Source organism: Haemaphysalis longicornis, unplaced genomic scaffold (genome assembly GCF_048455015.1).
Source record: "Haemaphysalis longicornis isolate Haplotype H1 unplaced genomic scaffold, Haemaphysalis longicornis Haplotype H1 scaffold_2, whole genome shotgun sequence".
Lineage (NCBI taxonomy): Eukaryota > Metazoa > Arthropoda > Arachnida > Ixodida > Ixodidae > Haemaphysalis > Haemaphysalis longicornis.
Window position 1 is genome coordinate 156,995,734 of NW_027526295.1, and position 16,627 is coordinate 157,012,360.

The 16,627-nt window shown below is 44.3% G+C and overlaps 1 protein-coding gene across 1 annotated transcript; it reads right to left on the reverse strand.

Annotated features, from left to right (window-relative positions):
• Window positions 1–12,878: 12,878 nt before the first annotated feature.
• LOC144167464 (uncharacterized) lies at window positions 12,879–16,627 on the reverse strand. The gene is made up of 4 exons (XM_077696720.1): window positions 16,520–16,627; window positions 15,921–15,977; window positions 14,787–14,938; window positions 12,879–13,599 (listed from the first exon to the last, which is right to left on the reverse strand). The coding sequence occupies exons 2-4, from the start codon at window positions 15,970–15,972 to the stop codon at window positions 13,258–13,260; spliced, it is 546 nt and encodes a 181-aa protein (XP_077552846.1). The 5' UTR covers window positions 15,973–15,977; window positions 16,520–16,627; the 3' UTR covers window positions 12,879–13,257.

Genomic DNA, 16,627 nt, shown 5'->3' on the forward strand with positions numbered 1-16,627 from the left:
AGGAATACTGTTTTTGGACAGAAACTAGCCGTTGATAACTGTGCACCACTTTTATGACTATTTTAGTATTTGCACTTTCTCGCAACCCTGCAAAACTATTTCTGACGCATCTTTCGCTGAAATTAAGCGGTTTTGAATATTCGCCCATTGGATCGTCCTACTTGTCTAATTTCATGTTTCTCATTTAAAGACCACATTTCAACAACGTGACTTACTCGACATAATACCATGCTTAAAATTCGCCAGGATGCCAACAATGACCCTTAAAGTGGACATTTAGGTCGAAGAAGATTCAAAGGACGGGGAACTGGACTTTACCAGTACAGGAGAGAAAGATAGGGATCTTTTTCTACAGCACGTAGGTCAATTGCCACTGTACATGAGGAGGGTGCGCCCCACGACCAATTTATTTTTGTGTTTTTCTTCTCCCACAATGCCGGTTTTTAATACAAAGTATGAAAGCACGAGTAATAAATCTTACACAATGTCTGTTCAAAAAGTCGCAGGGGAGTTCTTGAAAACGCTAATGCTTATTACACCGGCCTCACGTTCTGGACATCTTCTTTTCACTGTCGCGAAACCCTCCGTGGAAAGTAATAATTTTCAGCAAAGTTTGGCTTTTCTCGTTGCATCTGTTCTCTTGGCTTTGCACCTGGAGCGGTGGCCGTTCTAAGGCCAGAGCTACGTTGGGCTGTCGCAAAATAGGTTTCAAGAAAAATGCTTATTTGTAAATTTTATAACATCTAATATCGAACGTCAAGAGTAACGCGAGAATTACTTCGCAAAAAGAAAATGCTGCGTAGTTGTTCGGAAACGAGTTACGTCTTTATTTGGCAGACTGCGGAGGGCGATTTTGCCACCAATGTAAGTTGGGAAATACATTTCTGTGCTCATGATTTTGTAACTGAGCCTGTATAACTTGCTGTGCTAACTGGGTTTCGTAGGTGCGCAATCAAATTGTACATTTAAAGACACCCGTACGAGTTTAGAATAAACAAGAAGTCAGGAGCAGTGCACTCTAAGAAGTCACCGTAGGTCGTCTTCACTCCAGCGCTCAAGAATGACCAGTTGAAGTCACCCAGTGTGCAGATTCGGCGAATGACGAAGCCCAACGTATGATCTAACTAAAAAAAGGGCATGTGCCCAGGGATAACACGCAAGGCTGCCAGTCGTTTTCCATTGCGTAATATACCTACGCAGATACCGCTTTTCACTCAAATTGAATGCTGGGCCACGTCATTCGTCAAATCTGCACACCAGGCCGCTTCGATTGGTCATACCGGAGCATTGTGGTGAAGACGCCCTACGGGGACTGCTTATAGTGTAGGGAGCTGCTTTGTAACTTGAATGTATGCTGCAAATTGCGAGTTACCTTTTTTGTGTATACTACCGTATTTGCACGATTCTAACGCGCACCTTTTCTCTCTAAAAGTAGCCTTGAAATTTGCGTGCGCGTTATAATGGGTTGAAACAGAAATCGGCGTTCGATGTTCCCCGATTTTGCTGCCACAGTTGCGAGCGTCAAATAAAAGGTCTTCTGCCGGGTGCGCGGTGGCGTGTCCTTTAAATCTGCGCGGTAGAACCGGCTTCAATTTCTTTTTTTCATATTTTCACAAATAAACGTACCTGCGCGGTACAATTGTGCAAATACGGTATATGAATTCATTCACATTCTATTCAGAGATGGTGCTCAACAGTGTAGTCAGTTGCATTGAACGTCAGTAAGGTAAGGAATTGGGCTGGTTGGTTTTGCATGTTCGTAGACTGTGCTTGATGTTACCAGGGTCGCAGTTTTTAAAAAACACAAACGGACGACGTGGTCTCCACGAGTGGAAACTAACAACTGATTAATTAGAAATGAAAAATTTGCTTGGCATAAAAACACGTAGAAATGCCCCCCTCCCCACCTTTTCAGTTGTACTTTGTAACCCTTTCTACGTGTTTCGATGCGCAAACAAATTTTTCATTTCTAATAAATCGGTTGTTAGTTTGCGCTCGTGCTGCCCACGTCGTCCGTTTGTATTCTTTAAAAAGTGTGTCCCCTGGTAACGTCAAGCGCAGTCTACCAAAATGCCTTGTAATAACTTGAGGGAACCTGGCAATTAAAAAAAAGGCACCGAAGAAATCTTTGAGCACGTATGGACCAACACCAAAACACACGATAACGATGTTGGCAACAAGAACCCAACACTCAAGCAACGGAAGGGCAACATCTGAACAGCAAGAAGCGAAACCCAGCACTGACTTCATCACGGGTAATGGAGGGAGAGAGAGCTCTTTATTAGAAGAAAGCAGAGAGGTCTGCAGGCATGTATTCGCCTACAAGCTACTCTGCGGGGATGGGGTGGAGGAAGTAAAGGCCCTAAAGGAAGTAGGGCGAAAGAGAGGGGAAAAAAGGAAGAGGTAAAAAAGAAGGCAACATTGAGTGTTCCGTGGGTCACGTAAAAGTCCAGGTGGTCTCACAGGATGACGATGTAGAGTTCTACAGTCTCTCTGCGACGGCGATGTCGTGCAAATAATCAAACAGTGCGTCTAACACTTTTCGCTGGGATGATGGAGATGACCATGGTCCAAGATCTTTCAATGATAAAAGTCCATTGTTGAGGCATTCGATCTTCTTGGCGAGGTGGTTCCTTTCTTGGTTGTACGCCGGACACTCTAATAAAACGTGTTCAGCAGTTTCTGGCAAACCACAGTTATCACAGTAAGGGTTTGTGGTTTGACTGAGGCGATGTCGGTAGGAATTCGTAAGTGCTGCGTTGAGGCGCAACCGATGATACAGCGTCTCAAGTCGACGTGGGATTCGCTCTGGGAGCCTCATTCTCAAGTCAGAGTCTATATCAATGGATGTGCACTAAGTGTTGCGAGGAACACCCGGCCTTGCTTCCGCTAACGCTTTGCCGAACGACGGCGGGTTCGCCCGCACCCAGATGAAAACCAACGGAAGGAAGGAGGTATTGTGTTGTCCACTCTAAACTTTTTTTCCTCCCATATACTCCATAGAGGTTCTTTTTCGCCTGTCCTCTAGTGGTCCTCCTTGTAGGAGTTTTTTTACTACATGGAACAGGGAGGTTTTGTTTACCTTCTCAGAACAGGGCGTTTTTAGGTTATAGAAAGGAGGTATTTAGGGGGTGTTAAGAAATGTTCGGGAGAATTTAAGGAGGTCAAAATGGAGTATTCTTTACTTCGTGAAGGGCGTTTTTAAGTGATGTTTATGGAATTTTTAGGCGGTTGAATAGGAGCCTATTATGGCTCCCTTTGGAAGTACTTATGTTAGTTTAGGGGCGTTTTTAGGAGGTTCAAGGGAAGCATTTACTTCTTTTGAATGGAGTTGGACGAAAGCTTGGGGCGTTTTGTAGGCCTTCCGAAAGGAGGTTTTCAAGGCCACAAGGGAGAATTTCTAGTTCCCTGCGGGAGTACTGATTTCACACGGTTTTTCTCGATTTCAGGTTTATTTCAAACGAACTTTCGCAGACAAGTTTACATGGTACATGGTGTACACAAGGAGGTTCCGAAATAAATACTTATGGCGACCTCACATTAGAAATCACAAATGGTACATTGCTAAATAACACGCCAGTTAGGAATTGAAGACAGCAATACGATGCTAGTTGAACAAACCGTAGAAACAATATTACTACAAGAACTGGAAATACGCGAAAAACAAAGGTAGGCAGAAACACAACCGCATGGTAAGTGAAATCATTATAGAATACTAGCGGATCGAGAACGCGTCAGTACTTATCAGAATTTATCAGTACGCTCAGCGCTCAGTACACAGTGAAAAAAAATGGTTGCAGTGGTTTACAACAAAAAAAAAATTCAGTAGGTGGTGAAATGAGCGAGAGCTGTCTGCTAGTTGAACAAATTGTAGAAACAATAATAATACAAGAACTGGAAATACTTGAAAAACAAAGAACGCGTCAGTATTTATCAGAACTTATCAGTACGCATCAGTACTAAGTACACAAAGTGAAGAAAAAATGATTGGAGTGGTTTACAACAACAAAACAATTTTTCAATTTGTGGTGAAATGAGGGAGAGCTGTGCAACGATTTGATATTGAAAGGTAACAAGCATTTTGTAGGTGGTAAAGGCGCAAGAGATAAATGATGTAGGAGACAGACTGCAGTGAGATGGCTATGGATAAATGAGTAATATAAAGAACGAAAAATATGCTGCGGAAAATACCAGTGCGTTTTGATAAAGACACAAATGCGCCAAGAAAAGTGACCGAGTCTGACGGGTTAATTGCAATGATATAGAACAGAATGGGTGGTATCGCGACAGCTTCTTTAGAGTGAGAACAAAAAGGCATGAAATTCGTGTTTTTCGGATAATTTTTAGTTGACTCATTTCGCACCAGTTGCCAATATTATTTAGATAATTGTTTCAAGTTAAATTAGTTTGTTAATATTATTGCTTCACTGAAAGATAGCTGTATTATCAGCATACAGAACGGCCCATCAAATATCCCCTTTTCAGTAAAAAAAGAAAAAAGAAAAAGTCAGAAATATAATACGGAATTCTTTTTGACTACTATCCAATGATTACAGGATTGAAAACAAATATTAGTGAGCGATATTGATGCGATAAAAGTTAATTAGTTCTAAATCCTTCACACGTGGTTTAGTGCAGGCAAGGTCCAAAAAGGCATGTTCCACAAACGTTAGAGCTCTGTGTGCCTTCTTGGGATATTGAATGTTGAAAACCCAGAACGATGCAAACAGAGTACACAGTCCTCCCAGTAAAGATGATGCAGTCAAGACACGCTGGCCATCGATGTGGAGGCTAACTTCCCCGTTCACGGAATGCAGGCAGGGAGTCAGCGGAACATCTGCCTGAAAAAGCAAAAAAGAAAAAAAAATGCCCCACACGTAAAATTCAAAACAGACACTATGGTTAAATGAACTTAATAATTCGGTACAGTAATAAAATTGTAAGGCCAGGTTCCCTGCGAATTCCAGTACCTAAATTAGGAATGCAAAGGCTTCATAAAACCAAGTGCCAGTACATTAACCGTCGTGGCTTTTGCAGCAATAAAAAAGATATTACTTCCGCACAATATACTCGAGCACAACTTTAAATGACAGTGAAGATAAAATGCAAGTCTCTGTAGGTTGATAGATTAGTTTTTGTTTTTGACTGAAAAACACTTTGGTATTGCATGATTTTGTTAACTGCTGTTTCTTGCTTTGAGATGCCAGCTTGCATCTATTCAAGTGAGTGGGCACACAGTTAAAGATGCAAACCCTTACACTGCCTCTCCCCTACTATGGTGGCTCACTTTCATAGAAAAAGTGCAGCTTTTGCGAGCTGGACGGCTGTTGCAAGCCGTGGCAATACTCACTTCTGCTGGAGGGGCCAACTTGGTTTCCGAATGCAGCCTTGCCTTGTACAGCACAGCCTATCCTGCCTTAAGATCTATGAAGTCATTCAACTCGATCATGTATCAGGATCTGCAGAAGAAAATCGTGTCAGCAAATAATGAATTCATGCCGGACAGGCACCCACTGTTTCAGTTATACTTGCAGATACCTCCACCTATTTCCCTCCTGGTGTTACATCCAATGCTAATTTGTTACGGCTTGTCTCATCAAGTATGGACATCTGTCATAACACAGCTAGTCATACAGGAAAGTCCTTCACTGGGTCAGAAAACACTTTCTTTTTTTACAGTAGTAATAAACTAGGCGACTCAGTCATCCATATTCTGACACCTTAATATTCTGTGTCACCGAGCTGACAAGCATGATTGGTGCATAAGGTCATTTGTAGCCGCAACCGTTACTACAACCTTGTTAGCTAACGTAAACCTCGTTCATGGCACCAAATTACTTGTGATTGCATGGCAACAAAACAAAAAACAGCTGAAATGGAAACGCTATTCTCGCAAACTTACCAACGCTGCATGCCACACACACCTGCCTTAGTTAATTTACCGGGATTGTAGAAGTTTCCGTCACGCAAAACCACAGTGCACTTTTTGGAGCTGCAAGCTCCGTGTCAAAATCGAGTGTCAGTTGAATCGAGTAATTTTTGAGTATGGTCTTACTATTGATTATGACAAAGTTATTACCAACAAAAGAAGAGTGTGTGCATTGTTCTTCTAAAAAAATGATATCCTTTTTTATGCCCGGCAGACTTGTGTCATGCTACGCCAAACTCGGTTCTCTTCCATAAGGGCATGAATTTGTGTTTTTAATTACGTGGCCTTAGCTGGCGACTGACGGTCCCCGATTGTATACAGACCCCTCATTATCATCCGAAAGGGAATAAAAACATTTCGGTTTCGAACCACGTCGCCGTCGTGGTTCACACTAAATGCATTTAATCGTTCGATAGGCTCATAGCATCTTTTACGCATGTCACCGTTTCCTTAATAGGGTACGCTGTTAAATGTGAAGAGTCGACTCAAGCGAGCAAACAACCCCACCGAATCTACAGCGCACAGTTTTCGAAGGGGGTGGCCGTCTGATCTGCGGCTTTCGCCGACCAGAGCGCTAAGAATGAGTCAGAGCCTTGAACGAAAACAACACAAAGACTTATATTTGGACAGGCAAGCCATCAGGATCGTTAACAAATAGATATTACAAAGTAAAGCAGTTAACTAAAAAGAACACGAGCAGTTCGATGCATATGAGAGACAGAGTCCCACAATATTCACCGACCGGGCCCGACGATGCACCGCTGTCGGAGGCGATTCGGCTACCTGAGTAACCGTCACGTTGCTTTGAAACGACGCCGCGCGCGACAAACGATTTCCTCTCGAATTCCCTGTTACAAACCGGCCTACAAAAGAATGCGAATACATACACCAAAAGCCACAAAAAGTACAATAAAACGAGTGTGCGTTTTTTTCTTTGCCCGTGCGTGTACGTGCTGTGTGCGGCACGGGTACTTCGCAGTTAACCCTATCCAAACGTTTGACAAACGCATCGACTGATGACAGACCACTTACCAGCGAGCTGTCCACAGCTGTCGCCGTATCGAAATGTTGTTAGCGGCCGTTCGTCGTGTGACAGGGGCACATAAAAATCTTTCCACCAAATGGCACTACTAGTCCTTCTCAAATAAGAAAAAATGATGTCCCAAGGCGAGGCGCTTGAAGCTCCGGCCGCACCAAGTCACCGGCCGCGCTGCATTGATAGCACGGAGGTTGTTTACATCCGGGCAGCAAGTCGTGCCGCCAGGGCAAGTTGAGTCGCTGCAGTCGGGTGCGTTGGCGCGCTGGCACGAGAATTTAAATTGTCTATATATGCGCAAGCAAGCGAAGCAGATAAACATTGCAATTGTTTGCAACGGCGAGAACTGTCTCTTTGTTAGCAGCAGAGTTTGACAACACCTATCGCCAAAATAAACAGATTGAAACAACACGGCCGCGCTGTCTGCTTGTGATCGCGCTGGCTGAAGCATCTATACGGGTATACGTACGGTATTGGTTTTGAAGCTGCATGCAACCGTCGCGTCCTGCTTTCTCGTTCTAATTAGCATTAGTCCACGGTTGAAGTGCCGGCACACGGAAACAACACAAGACTAACATGGCGACCGCCCGCTTGAGATGATTACCCCAGATGGGGAGTTTATTGTGAACGTGGTTGTATACAAGGAACCGAACGCCATCTCACAAATGGTGTTATGTGGTTCTAAATCCTCCCTTTTGCTACACGGATGGGCAACGGTACTACCATGGAGGTTCGTCCACATTTTTAGACCATGCCTAGGGAGTACATGTTTTGCTATAAGTACTTTTCAGGGCACATTACTTGATTAAAACTCCATTTCCGGCTAGTTTGCGTTTACAGTGTTGTCGGACAGGTCGCTGAAGAAAAATTGAAGCTAGGTCCTGGAGGTCTCTGGTAGCTCAATGCCGAATGCGACAAAACATATCTTCCCCTTGTCCCCTGGCTTTTTGCCTGTCTTTGTTAGTCGGCCGAGCGCGATAATATTTACGCGTCTAGTAGTTGCTATAGCCGACAAACGTTGGGGAGCGTTCGAACAAATAAAAGTTGCAAGAGCTCGGGCAGCAGAATTCGTAGGCAGAGTGAGGGAAGGTACATGTGTCCACGGTCATTCGGGTGTTATCTGCACGGTTAACCACCATCGTTTCCCCAACCGCACTGTGGTGTCATCAAGATACTACACGGAACAACCCTCCTCGCGTGGTCGTTCAGTGGAAACTGCGTAGATGTGCCATTGTAGGCTGCGGGCCGAAGATGCAACTGTTATGGGGAGGAAGAGAGGGGGGAAGTAGCCACGCTAAAGCTCTATTGGGCCCTAACTTCGACTATAGAGGAGTAGCCATGCCTTTTCTCCTACCTTCATTATGTGTGCTAATTCTTAAAGCTCCATTCTTTCGGACCTTTCTGCAATGTACGTTACAATCAAGCTTCGTGATTACTAGGAGTAGAAATAGTTTTCGTGTTTCCCGCCCAACCAAGCAATGCTGTGGACAACTGGCTGTGGACACAGCCAACCAACGCTGTGCACAATAGACCAATGCGTTAACAACCCACCGCGGTGGATCAGTTGTCGAGGCATTGGTCTTACTGTGCACGGGGTCGCGGGTTGGATTTTCTTCTTGGCGACGGCGGTTGGTTAGTAAAGGCAAAAAGCAAAAACACCCATTTGTCAAAACTTCGGCACACTTTAAACATTTTCAGGTGCTTTACTAAGTTCCCAGAGCTCCGAAGGTTTTTACACTTCACTACGAAGTGATTCGTAGCTCAGGTGTAAGTGGAATTTGAACTTGCTTTCAGAGCACGAGTATTGTATCGCCATGAAGAGGCCTCACATTTTTCGTAATAGGAAATGAAAGGAAAAAACTGTGCCCCCTTCGCTGACCATTGGCAGGGTGCACAATGGTACGGGTTTGTTTCATTGCAAATAGATAGTCTGTTCGCACTGCATCATGTTCCTCAACTGGAGCATCAGCCAGCTTTGAAAATTTATTCGATTTATTCGGATATTTTGTCGCTTTTAATCCCTGTTGGACACCCCGGTTATTTAAAAGCCGTAATTCCTGCAGGCACAATGGTAGGATTTTAGGGTTCACTTAAAGGGACATTGTAGTGAATTTGTCAAGCTCCTGTTTTTGCCTGCACTGTGTAGACTGGCTCAAATAAGCACACTTTTCATCGTTTATCCGTTCTATAATGCGCTATTTATTTTATAAAGCCTGACTAAAGCAGTGACGTCAATGCAAGGTGCTACGTGAATGGACGATGTCCAAGATTATAATTCAAACCAGTTTCGGTTTTGGTTTTGTGGAACAACATGCTTGGCATCCGACGCTATCGTTGAATGGGCATTCTCGATATCCCAGTAATCGGCATACCGCACTTCTGCCATGTTGTCGGCTGTTAAATGTATCAGATAAAACTACGAGCACGGCTTCGAAACGTAACAATCTCTAGCCGAGGCGTACGCAGTGGATGAACGCCTTCTGCGTTACCGCAGAGGCTCAAATGCGATGCGCTTTTCCCCCACCCTTGGAGCTTGCCTCACTCACGCCTGTATCTTAAGAGGCGTGTTCGCACCAGGACAAGGGTCGGCTGATTTGGGACCGTACCCGCAAGCAGTAGGTGCTTATGGTAGCATCACGCCAACGAGAACTCGCCAGCGTGTCACTGGCAGTCTGCACGCGTTTTGCGAACTCGCTCGTGGAGCAATAAACGTTACAACGCAAAAATGGGGAATTCATTCTAGAAAGCACTGCCCAAAAATAAAAATAATCAACTTAAAAAAAACCTGCACTATTGGGGATTCGAAGTTGTGACTTGTAAAAGAATGTGCCGCCTAGTGCTCCAGACCACTCGGCCATAAGCCAGCGCTGCCAAGAGCGGAAATATAAAGTATATAATGTATAACCAGAGTCCTTCAATGGTATAACCAAGTTACATTTTTATTCAGTTTAAGTAGTTCAAGCAGCTTAGATGGCTATTTCTTGAAGAATGCTCGGGCAGTAAGCGTATTCCAAATTCCCAGACTATCTTAAGTCTAGTGACTGCATTCCTTAGGCGGAAAAGCGTTCGCAGATGTTTGGTCGTGCTGCTTACCGCTGTGCTAGTTCACCCAGAGCTCTTCGCTCTCAGTCGGCCGTGCGCCATAAAAAATCCAAGTTCACGCAGAGCAAGAAATGCTTCCCGTATCTTGTTTTTACTCTGTCCGATAAAAGTTTCGGTTGATTTTAATTTTTTAGTGCCTATATTAACTTCGCTGACCCTTCTCCAGCCTTCAGTTGGCCTTAGATTTAGCAGTCAGCGAAGCGTCGCATGTGAGCTTGTTTTGAGCGACTTGAATTGAGAGCTCGATACAGTCTACAGACTAACAAACTAAAGTCACATTCTTCCAGCACAAACGTGCCGTGGCTTAGTTTCAACTGAGCGCGACCCGCCGGCCGCCGGCCGACTAAACGCTTGGCCCACTGATTCCGTGCAGTAGCGCAGTCACGCCAAGCCATATTGTTTTGACGTCATACGAAACGTCCTAAGAAATCGGCGAGGCGGATGCCGAGAGGAGGACAGCATTTTTTAATTCCCGTTTCTAAAAGTCGCGTAAACGGAGCGAGATTGTTCGAAGCATGACCTACAGACTCCAGACTACAATTTGCGGAAGTACTCCCGCAATGTTTACAAATCACTTCAGTGCCCCTTTAAGATTGCCACGAACATCTTTAAAAAAAAACTCCGCATTCAGTCATTGCCTCTATAACAATTTTGATTTCCATCTATCAATGTTAAGGGCCCCACGCCATACAACGCCAATTTTTCAGTATTCAGTGAATCGTCAAGTTAACGTAATTTAATTTTACAATCTTTGTCCGAATCGTGATTAAAGCCCAGTTTTCACTACACCGCCCAGATCTTTTTCTCACTGGGTTGTCACCCGTGATCTAAGCACATGACTCTGTTCAATCAGATTAAACCGCATAGTGACAATGTTTCAACGAGACATGAAATATTTATTAATGAAATAATTCAAAAAGCAATAATAACTCTAATTTGATATTGCATGAATGGATTATAAATAATTTATTTTTTTGGGGAATAAACCACGCATCACTAGGATTAACCCTTAAAAGCAGCAATGATCATCATGCCGTGACAGCAAAATTCAACATGAAAAAGTCAAAGCCCCCTTCTTAAGAGAAAGATGGTTACAACTCGTAACTTTCTCCCATTCAACTTGAGTCAAAGTCCGAAATTCGAACTGTTTCTACCGTGTCGGAATGACGAGATCAGGTAGACGTCGGCTTCATAACGCGAGGCACCCAGGTTTTATTGCGACCGCGGGAAGCATTTTGTTACTTCAGACATTTGTGCTTATCATCACCGTGGTTCTGTGAAAGCCATTGTGTAAAGTTGGCTTTCCTGCAGTGTGTTATGTAGCGACACCGAACGCCATCAGTGTGGCATAGAAAGCTTCGCTTAAATAATTGTCGCCAATCCACGCTGGGAAGGTGGTTGGAAAGCAAAGCTTTAAACGACACGCGCAACAATTGTCCATGCGACGCCACTTGAATTCACGCACGTGGCTCTAGAAAGAGCGAAACCAGAGACTCTGCAAGCCGTTACCTGGAATTCGCGGGGGCGGCATACCGAACGCAGCAGCGTCGCCCACGGCCGGGATAGAGCGGATGGACGCCATCGCTTTAGCCCAGACGTGGGTCAGCAGAAAGAAAACGGAGAGAAACAATGATTCCCATTTATACCGGTTTAAACTAGTTGGTTTAGTAATTTTGAGAATTGGGACAAAGCTGAGGGAACTTATAGTCGTTATTTATCAGAACAGGTTTCTCCTTTCGCCTTTTGTAATACCTGTTTAAACACAACTAAATTGGTATTCACCAATTTAGATAAAAGAGTACCATTCGTGGCAAGCAGTGCGCAAAAGGTAGTGTTTGTCAAGCGGCCAGATGTCTGTATCTGGTCTCTACATTTTGTTTTTCCGCCCTGCAAACCAATCTTTAACGTACCTTTGCCGTACGACCAATTAATTCGGTCGTGTCCGGGTTACCCAGGAGGTGCCGTCGAACAGTTTAATCAAACCGTGCGAAAGAAGCGCGCAATGGACGTGAAGCTGCGCAAAAACAGGCCCAAAACAACCGTCGCTAAAGCAGACGACAAAGCCGGGTCGCGCCGATGTGCCCGCCGGCAAGAGCGCGCGGGGAACGCTGGGTAAATTCGCCATGCAATCTACACTTTGCTCCGTGTGTGATAACCACCCTCAGCCTCCGCAGCCTCATTGGGAGTTCCTCGTCCCGCACGCCACAAAAGAGCCGTTGGCTGGTAGAGGCGGAAAGCTTAGCTTTAAAAAAGGACGGTTATGGAGATTGAAAACCGAGGCAGAAAGAGCGGAAAAGAGGGCCTCATAACTCGCTCACAAGGAAGTCGCCCCTAGCTACGCTGCTGAGCACGAGGACGCCGGTTCGATTCCCCGCCGCGGCGGCCACTTTCATGATCAAGGCGAAAAGCAGGAACGCCCGTGTGTACGAGATTTCTTCGCACGTTAAAGATCCCCAGGTGGTCAAAATTATTCCAGAGCCAGACGGTGCGCCTAATCGCCTGCGTTGCGTCGGTGCGTAAAACCCTACAATAAAATCAATCAATCAATCAATCAATCAATCAATCAATCAATCAATCAATCAATCAATCAATCAATCAATCAAGCAAGCAAGCAAGCAAGCAAGCAAGCAAGCAAGCAAGCAATCAATCAATCAATCAAGGAAGTCCTTCCGCCGTACAGCGAGGGTTGGCTGCATTTGATGCTGACGTACGCGTCGTCATACTCGCGTCGCTAATTCTCGATATACGACATCGTACGCGACAACGTCACACGCCACGCAAGGTTACAATTTCTTTTACAGTCATGGACACTTTGCCAAAATATCAAGAAACATGTTTATTTGCTTAATATATAGAAAGCGATACCTTGCAGGACATCTCTACAAATCTTCTGCGTTCCTGATTTTTGTTTATTCTTTTAAGTACCTTTTCCAAATAAAGAAATATGATCATTAAAGATCATCGCAAAGAAACGCGGTATAATAGACCGAGAAACGCGCAGAACAGACCTCCTTCTTCTGTGCCGTATTTTTTCACGCTGATCTGTAAAGACGAACTTTCTCCAACTCTCCCAACTCCCTGTCCTCCGAAAACATAAGGAAATATCATTCGGCTGCGTAAATGTTTTTTCCAAGAGCTGGAATGCTTGTGATGATATACTGAAAATGGTGAAGTCCATGGACGGAGGTTGTCACTTGCGGCCACCCCAGTTCTTCCCCTGCTCGATCAGCCGAAGTCCTACAGAGTCAATGCGGGAGCACACAGCCTTGACGAAGTCAGCCTGGGTCTCGTACTCGCCCAGGGCATAGCCCGCGAGGGCGTCGCTGAAAATCTTGGACAGTAGTTCAGTCGCCTTGTCGCTCGCCTTGCGCGCGGCTACCTTCGCTGCTTCTTTTATATGCTCCTTGGCCTCCTTCACTGCCTCCACTGTCTCTGTCAGTGCGTTTTTAGCCGATTCCTTGAACTTCTGGGTGGCGTTCTTCAATGCCTCTTTGGTGCGGTTCCAGAACGCACGAAGGAAGTACTCCTCTCCCTTAAAAATACAAAAGACAGTCACCCGTACGGCCATCAACACAAATGAACGAACGAGCGATCAAAAGCGGTAAAAAAACACTGAAGTGGAACGAATAACAGAAGAGCATAAGCCGTCTTCGCTGATTATGCTTAAAGGGACCCTGCAACACGTATTTCAACTTTTTGCAAAATCTTAAATGGTTGCAGAATTTAGTCAACGAACACACTGAGCAACTAGATTAGGCAGTCGCAAAGTACCTCAGCCAAAAGTTACACTCTATGCCCATCAGGTAACTTAGAAACTTGCTCAAAAGATTTTTCTCTCTTTCCCGGTCTTGGCGTCCTTCGACCACTCGAATTACATATCATTACAGCAGTGTAGCAGCTATTACACGCCTTTCCTTCAGTTGCAGCAATAAACGCTTTCGATGTCCACTCTAAAAAAGAAGGCAACGACAGTAAAGCAGAAACGGAAGGCGTGTCTATAGTGCGACGAGCAAATCACGCAGTTCCACTCCGTGGTGGCGATAACTACAGTTTTCGCAGTGCTTTTAGACGCGAAGGAAAGACTGAAAGTGTTGATCGGGAGTGTTGCAGACTCCCTTTAAGCATTATTTAGAAAGCAATACTGATGCCTAGTGTGTCACATACTTTTTGAATCTAACAACACGCTCGAGGCGTGTGTACAGGCCATTCAGTAGGGCTATAGGGGTAACAATGCGAGAGTGGATAAGTGTGCACATATTATTCATTTTTTACTGCGTATTTATTATATATAGCAATTAGTAAATTCAAGATCATCCTGTCATAGAGGATTCCGAACGACAAGCTGGGTACAGCCTATTTTCAGTTATGTACATGTGAAATGGAAATATTCCCGGCTTACTTAACAATTCTCACCTAAGAAAAGTCCACGTATATGATAGTACATAGCGGTTTAAAATAACCGGATGTGTTTACAGTCGCTACAATATCCCGAAATGAGGTTCGTATTAGCCGTTACCTGTAAACAGCTAAGCCAATGTTCTACCCCGCTTGGGGCCTGTTTCAACGATAAGTTGAAAACAAAATGCTAACCTAGCTGGAATGCGAAAATCGTAAACCCTGTCGGATGAAATACCCTTGAAATGAATGGGACCACACAAAGTAACACAGGACTGAGTTTTCTGAAAACAAACAAAAGCTAGATATTTGTTTTCATCTAACCTCAACGTTCAGAAGATTGTCTTGTTGCAGGCTGGTTGCCACCTCGTGTAAGAGTTCCCCGATGAGGGCGGTTTCATCGGCGATTACCTCAGCCTGGGCGTCGAACTCCGCATCGATACCGCTCTCTTGTTCGGGAAGGGTGTGTGCGCAGACTGAAAAAAAGGAATCATGCTCTTTGTCCAAAACCCAATTTCTCCCGTGAGAGCTATAAACGATAAATTATTATATAGTGCACACCTTTCATAGCTGAACAGTGTTTGGAGCTCCAGATTGCGAATTTTCGCTTTAGGTTTTGTTTTTCTTGTGCTTGGAACCACTCGCGAAAGCAAGCGGTAGAATATTTTCCGTCTTTTTTTACGGTTGTTCTTTTATATCGGATCTCATTGAATTCATTTGGAACCCGGGTATTAATTATTTTATTTTCGTAAAAACCAAACCGGCTGAAATTTTTTTCGAGTTGTGTGCCTTTAGTTTGTTTATAGGTTCGAATGTCTTGCCTTAAATGTTCCTAATGTTATCGGTACACTAAGCAGTGTTGACTTGTGAGGGCAGTGCCACCAATGGCAATAGTTCTGAAAAGTGTTCGCGTGAACATTTAACAAAGCCTCGTTATACGACGATCTTCCCGAGACAGGAAACTGACTGTGTTATAAGCAGGACGTCATTTAAAATGGAAATGATTTGCTCTCTCTGCCCTGTATTTGGGACCGCGGAAAAATTCTTATAAACCGGAAAGTTGAATAACCCGTTTTTGTTATAACAGGGCTTACTGCACGTCGTATTGAGATTCACTGAAATGAAAGGCCCCCCCAAAAATGGTAGTGGTTTATCGCACCAGAAAAACCACTACAGCGCAAAAAGAGCCGATGACAGCCCTTCAACCATACAGCTTAGTATGTTCTTGTGCTTCGATTTAAATGTTTATCCTGGCAATATAAAACACGGCGCACGACCGGACTACATCTCCCGAATTGAAGCCTACAGGAGGAGGAGGGAAGGCAAGGTGCAATTTTTTACAGAGAGGGCTACGTGCTTTTCGCGTGTAATCGTGCCATGTAAGCAAATCTTATCGACTACATTGCATCTAGAAACATTCCTAAGATGATCATAGGCTTTCTAGCGCATTTGACTCACCTTTGGCGGCGACGAAGCCGAAGATACACAGGGCCAAGATAGCCTGCTTCATTGTGCCTGCAGTCGAATAGAACAATGTATTGGAACCACAAAAAACGCATATTTTTTTTGTTCATAACACGCATTATGAAACTTAAATGTTAATTTAAAATTTACTCAATTAACAGTTCCTTCTCCATATTCCGTTAGGCGCTGAATGAAAATGTATTAGCAAGTTAGATCAATAAATAGATGACGCTATTAGCCCACAGATACACCATTTACAGCCGTGCTACCAAACATAGTTTACATGTAGGCGGCTTTGAGGTCTATCCAGAGTGAAGCCCAAAAGCACACCAATCACCATCCACCAGAAGCCATCCACCAGAACCCTATCCACCAGAAGCACAAAACCGAGTTACATTCTAAAAGGGGATTTGCTAAAAAAGCTAAAGTAACTTGAAAACTGCTTCGTGGTGGTACTCATTCTCTACGGCTCTGTTATTAAGTACAAACGTCAACACGTGTTCAGCAAGAATAACCAACGGAATGTACAACTTCCCCAGCAGCTCAGTACGAAGTTTTACTGTAATACCTAGTAGAAACATTGGAGGCCTCACCGTTCGTTTCACACACGTCGGGTGAGGATCAGCTCAGGGTGCTTATGCTTCAAGTCCAGTTTCGCTCCACACTTTTATACGGTGCGCTTGAAGATCTCTTTTTACTAC

Coding starts and splice junctions, on each gene's coding strand:
- LOC144167464 (XM_077696720.1), bottom strand. CDS start 15,972: ATGAAGCAGGCTATCTTGGCCCTGTGTATCTTCGGCTTCGTCGCCGCC. Junction 14,939..15,920: donor CGGCTTCGTCGCCGCCAAAG/GTGAGTCAAATG, acceptor CCTTTTTTTCAG/TCTGCGCACACACCCTTCCC. Junction 13,600..14,786: donor ACAATCTTCTGAACGTTGAG/GTTAGATGAAAA, acceptor TGTATTTTTAAG/GGAGAGGAGTACTTCCTTCG.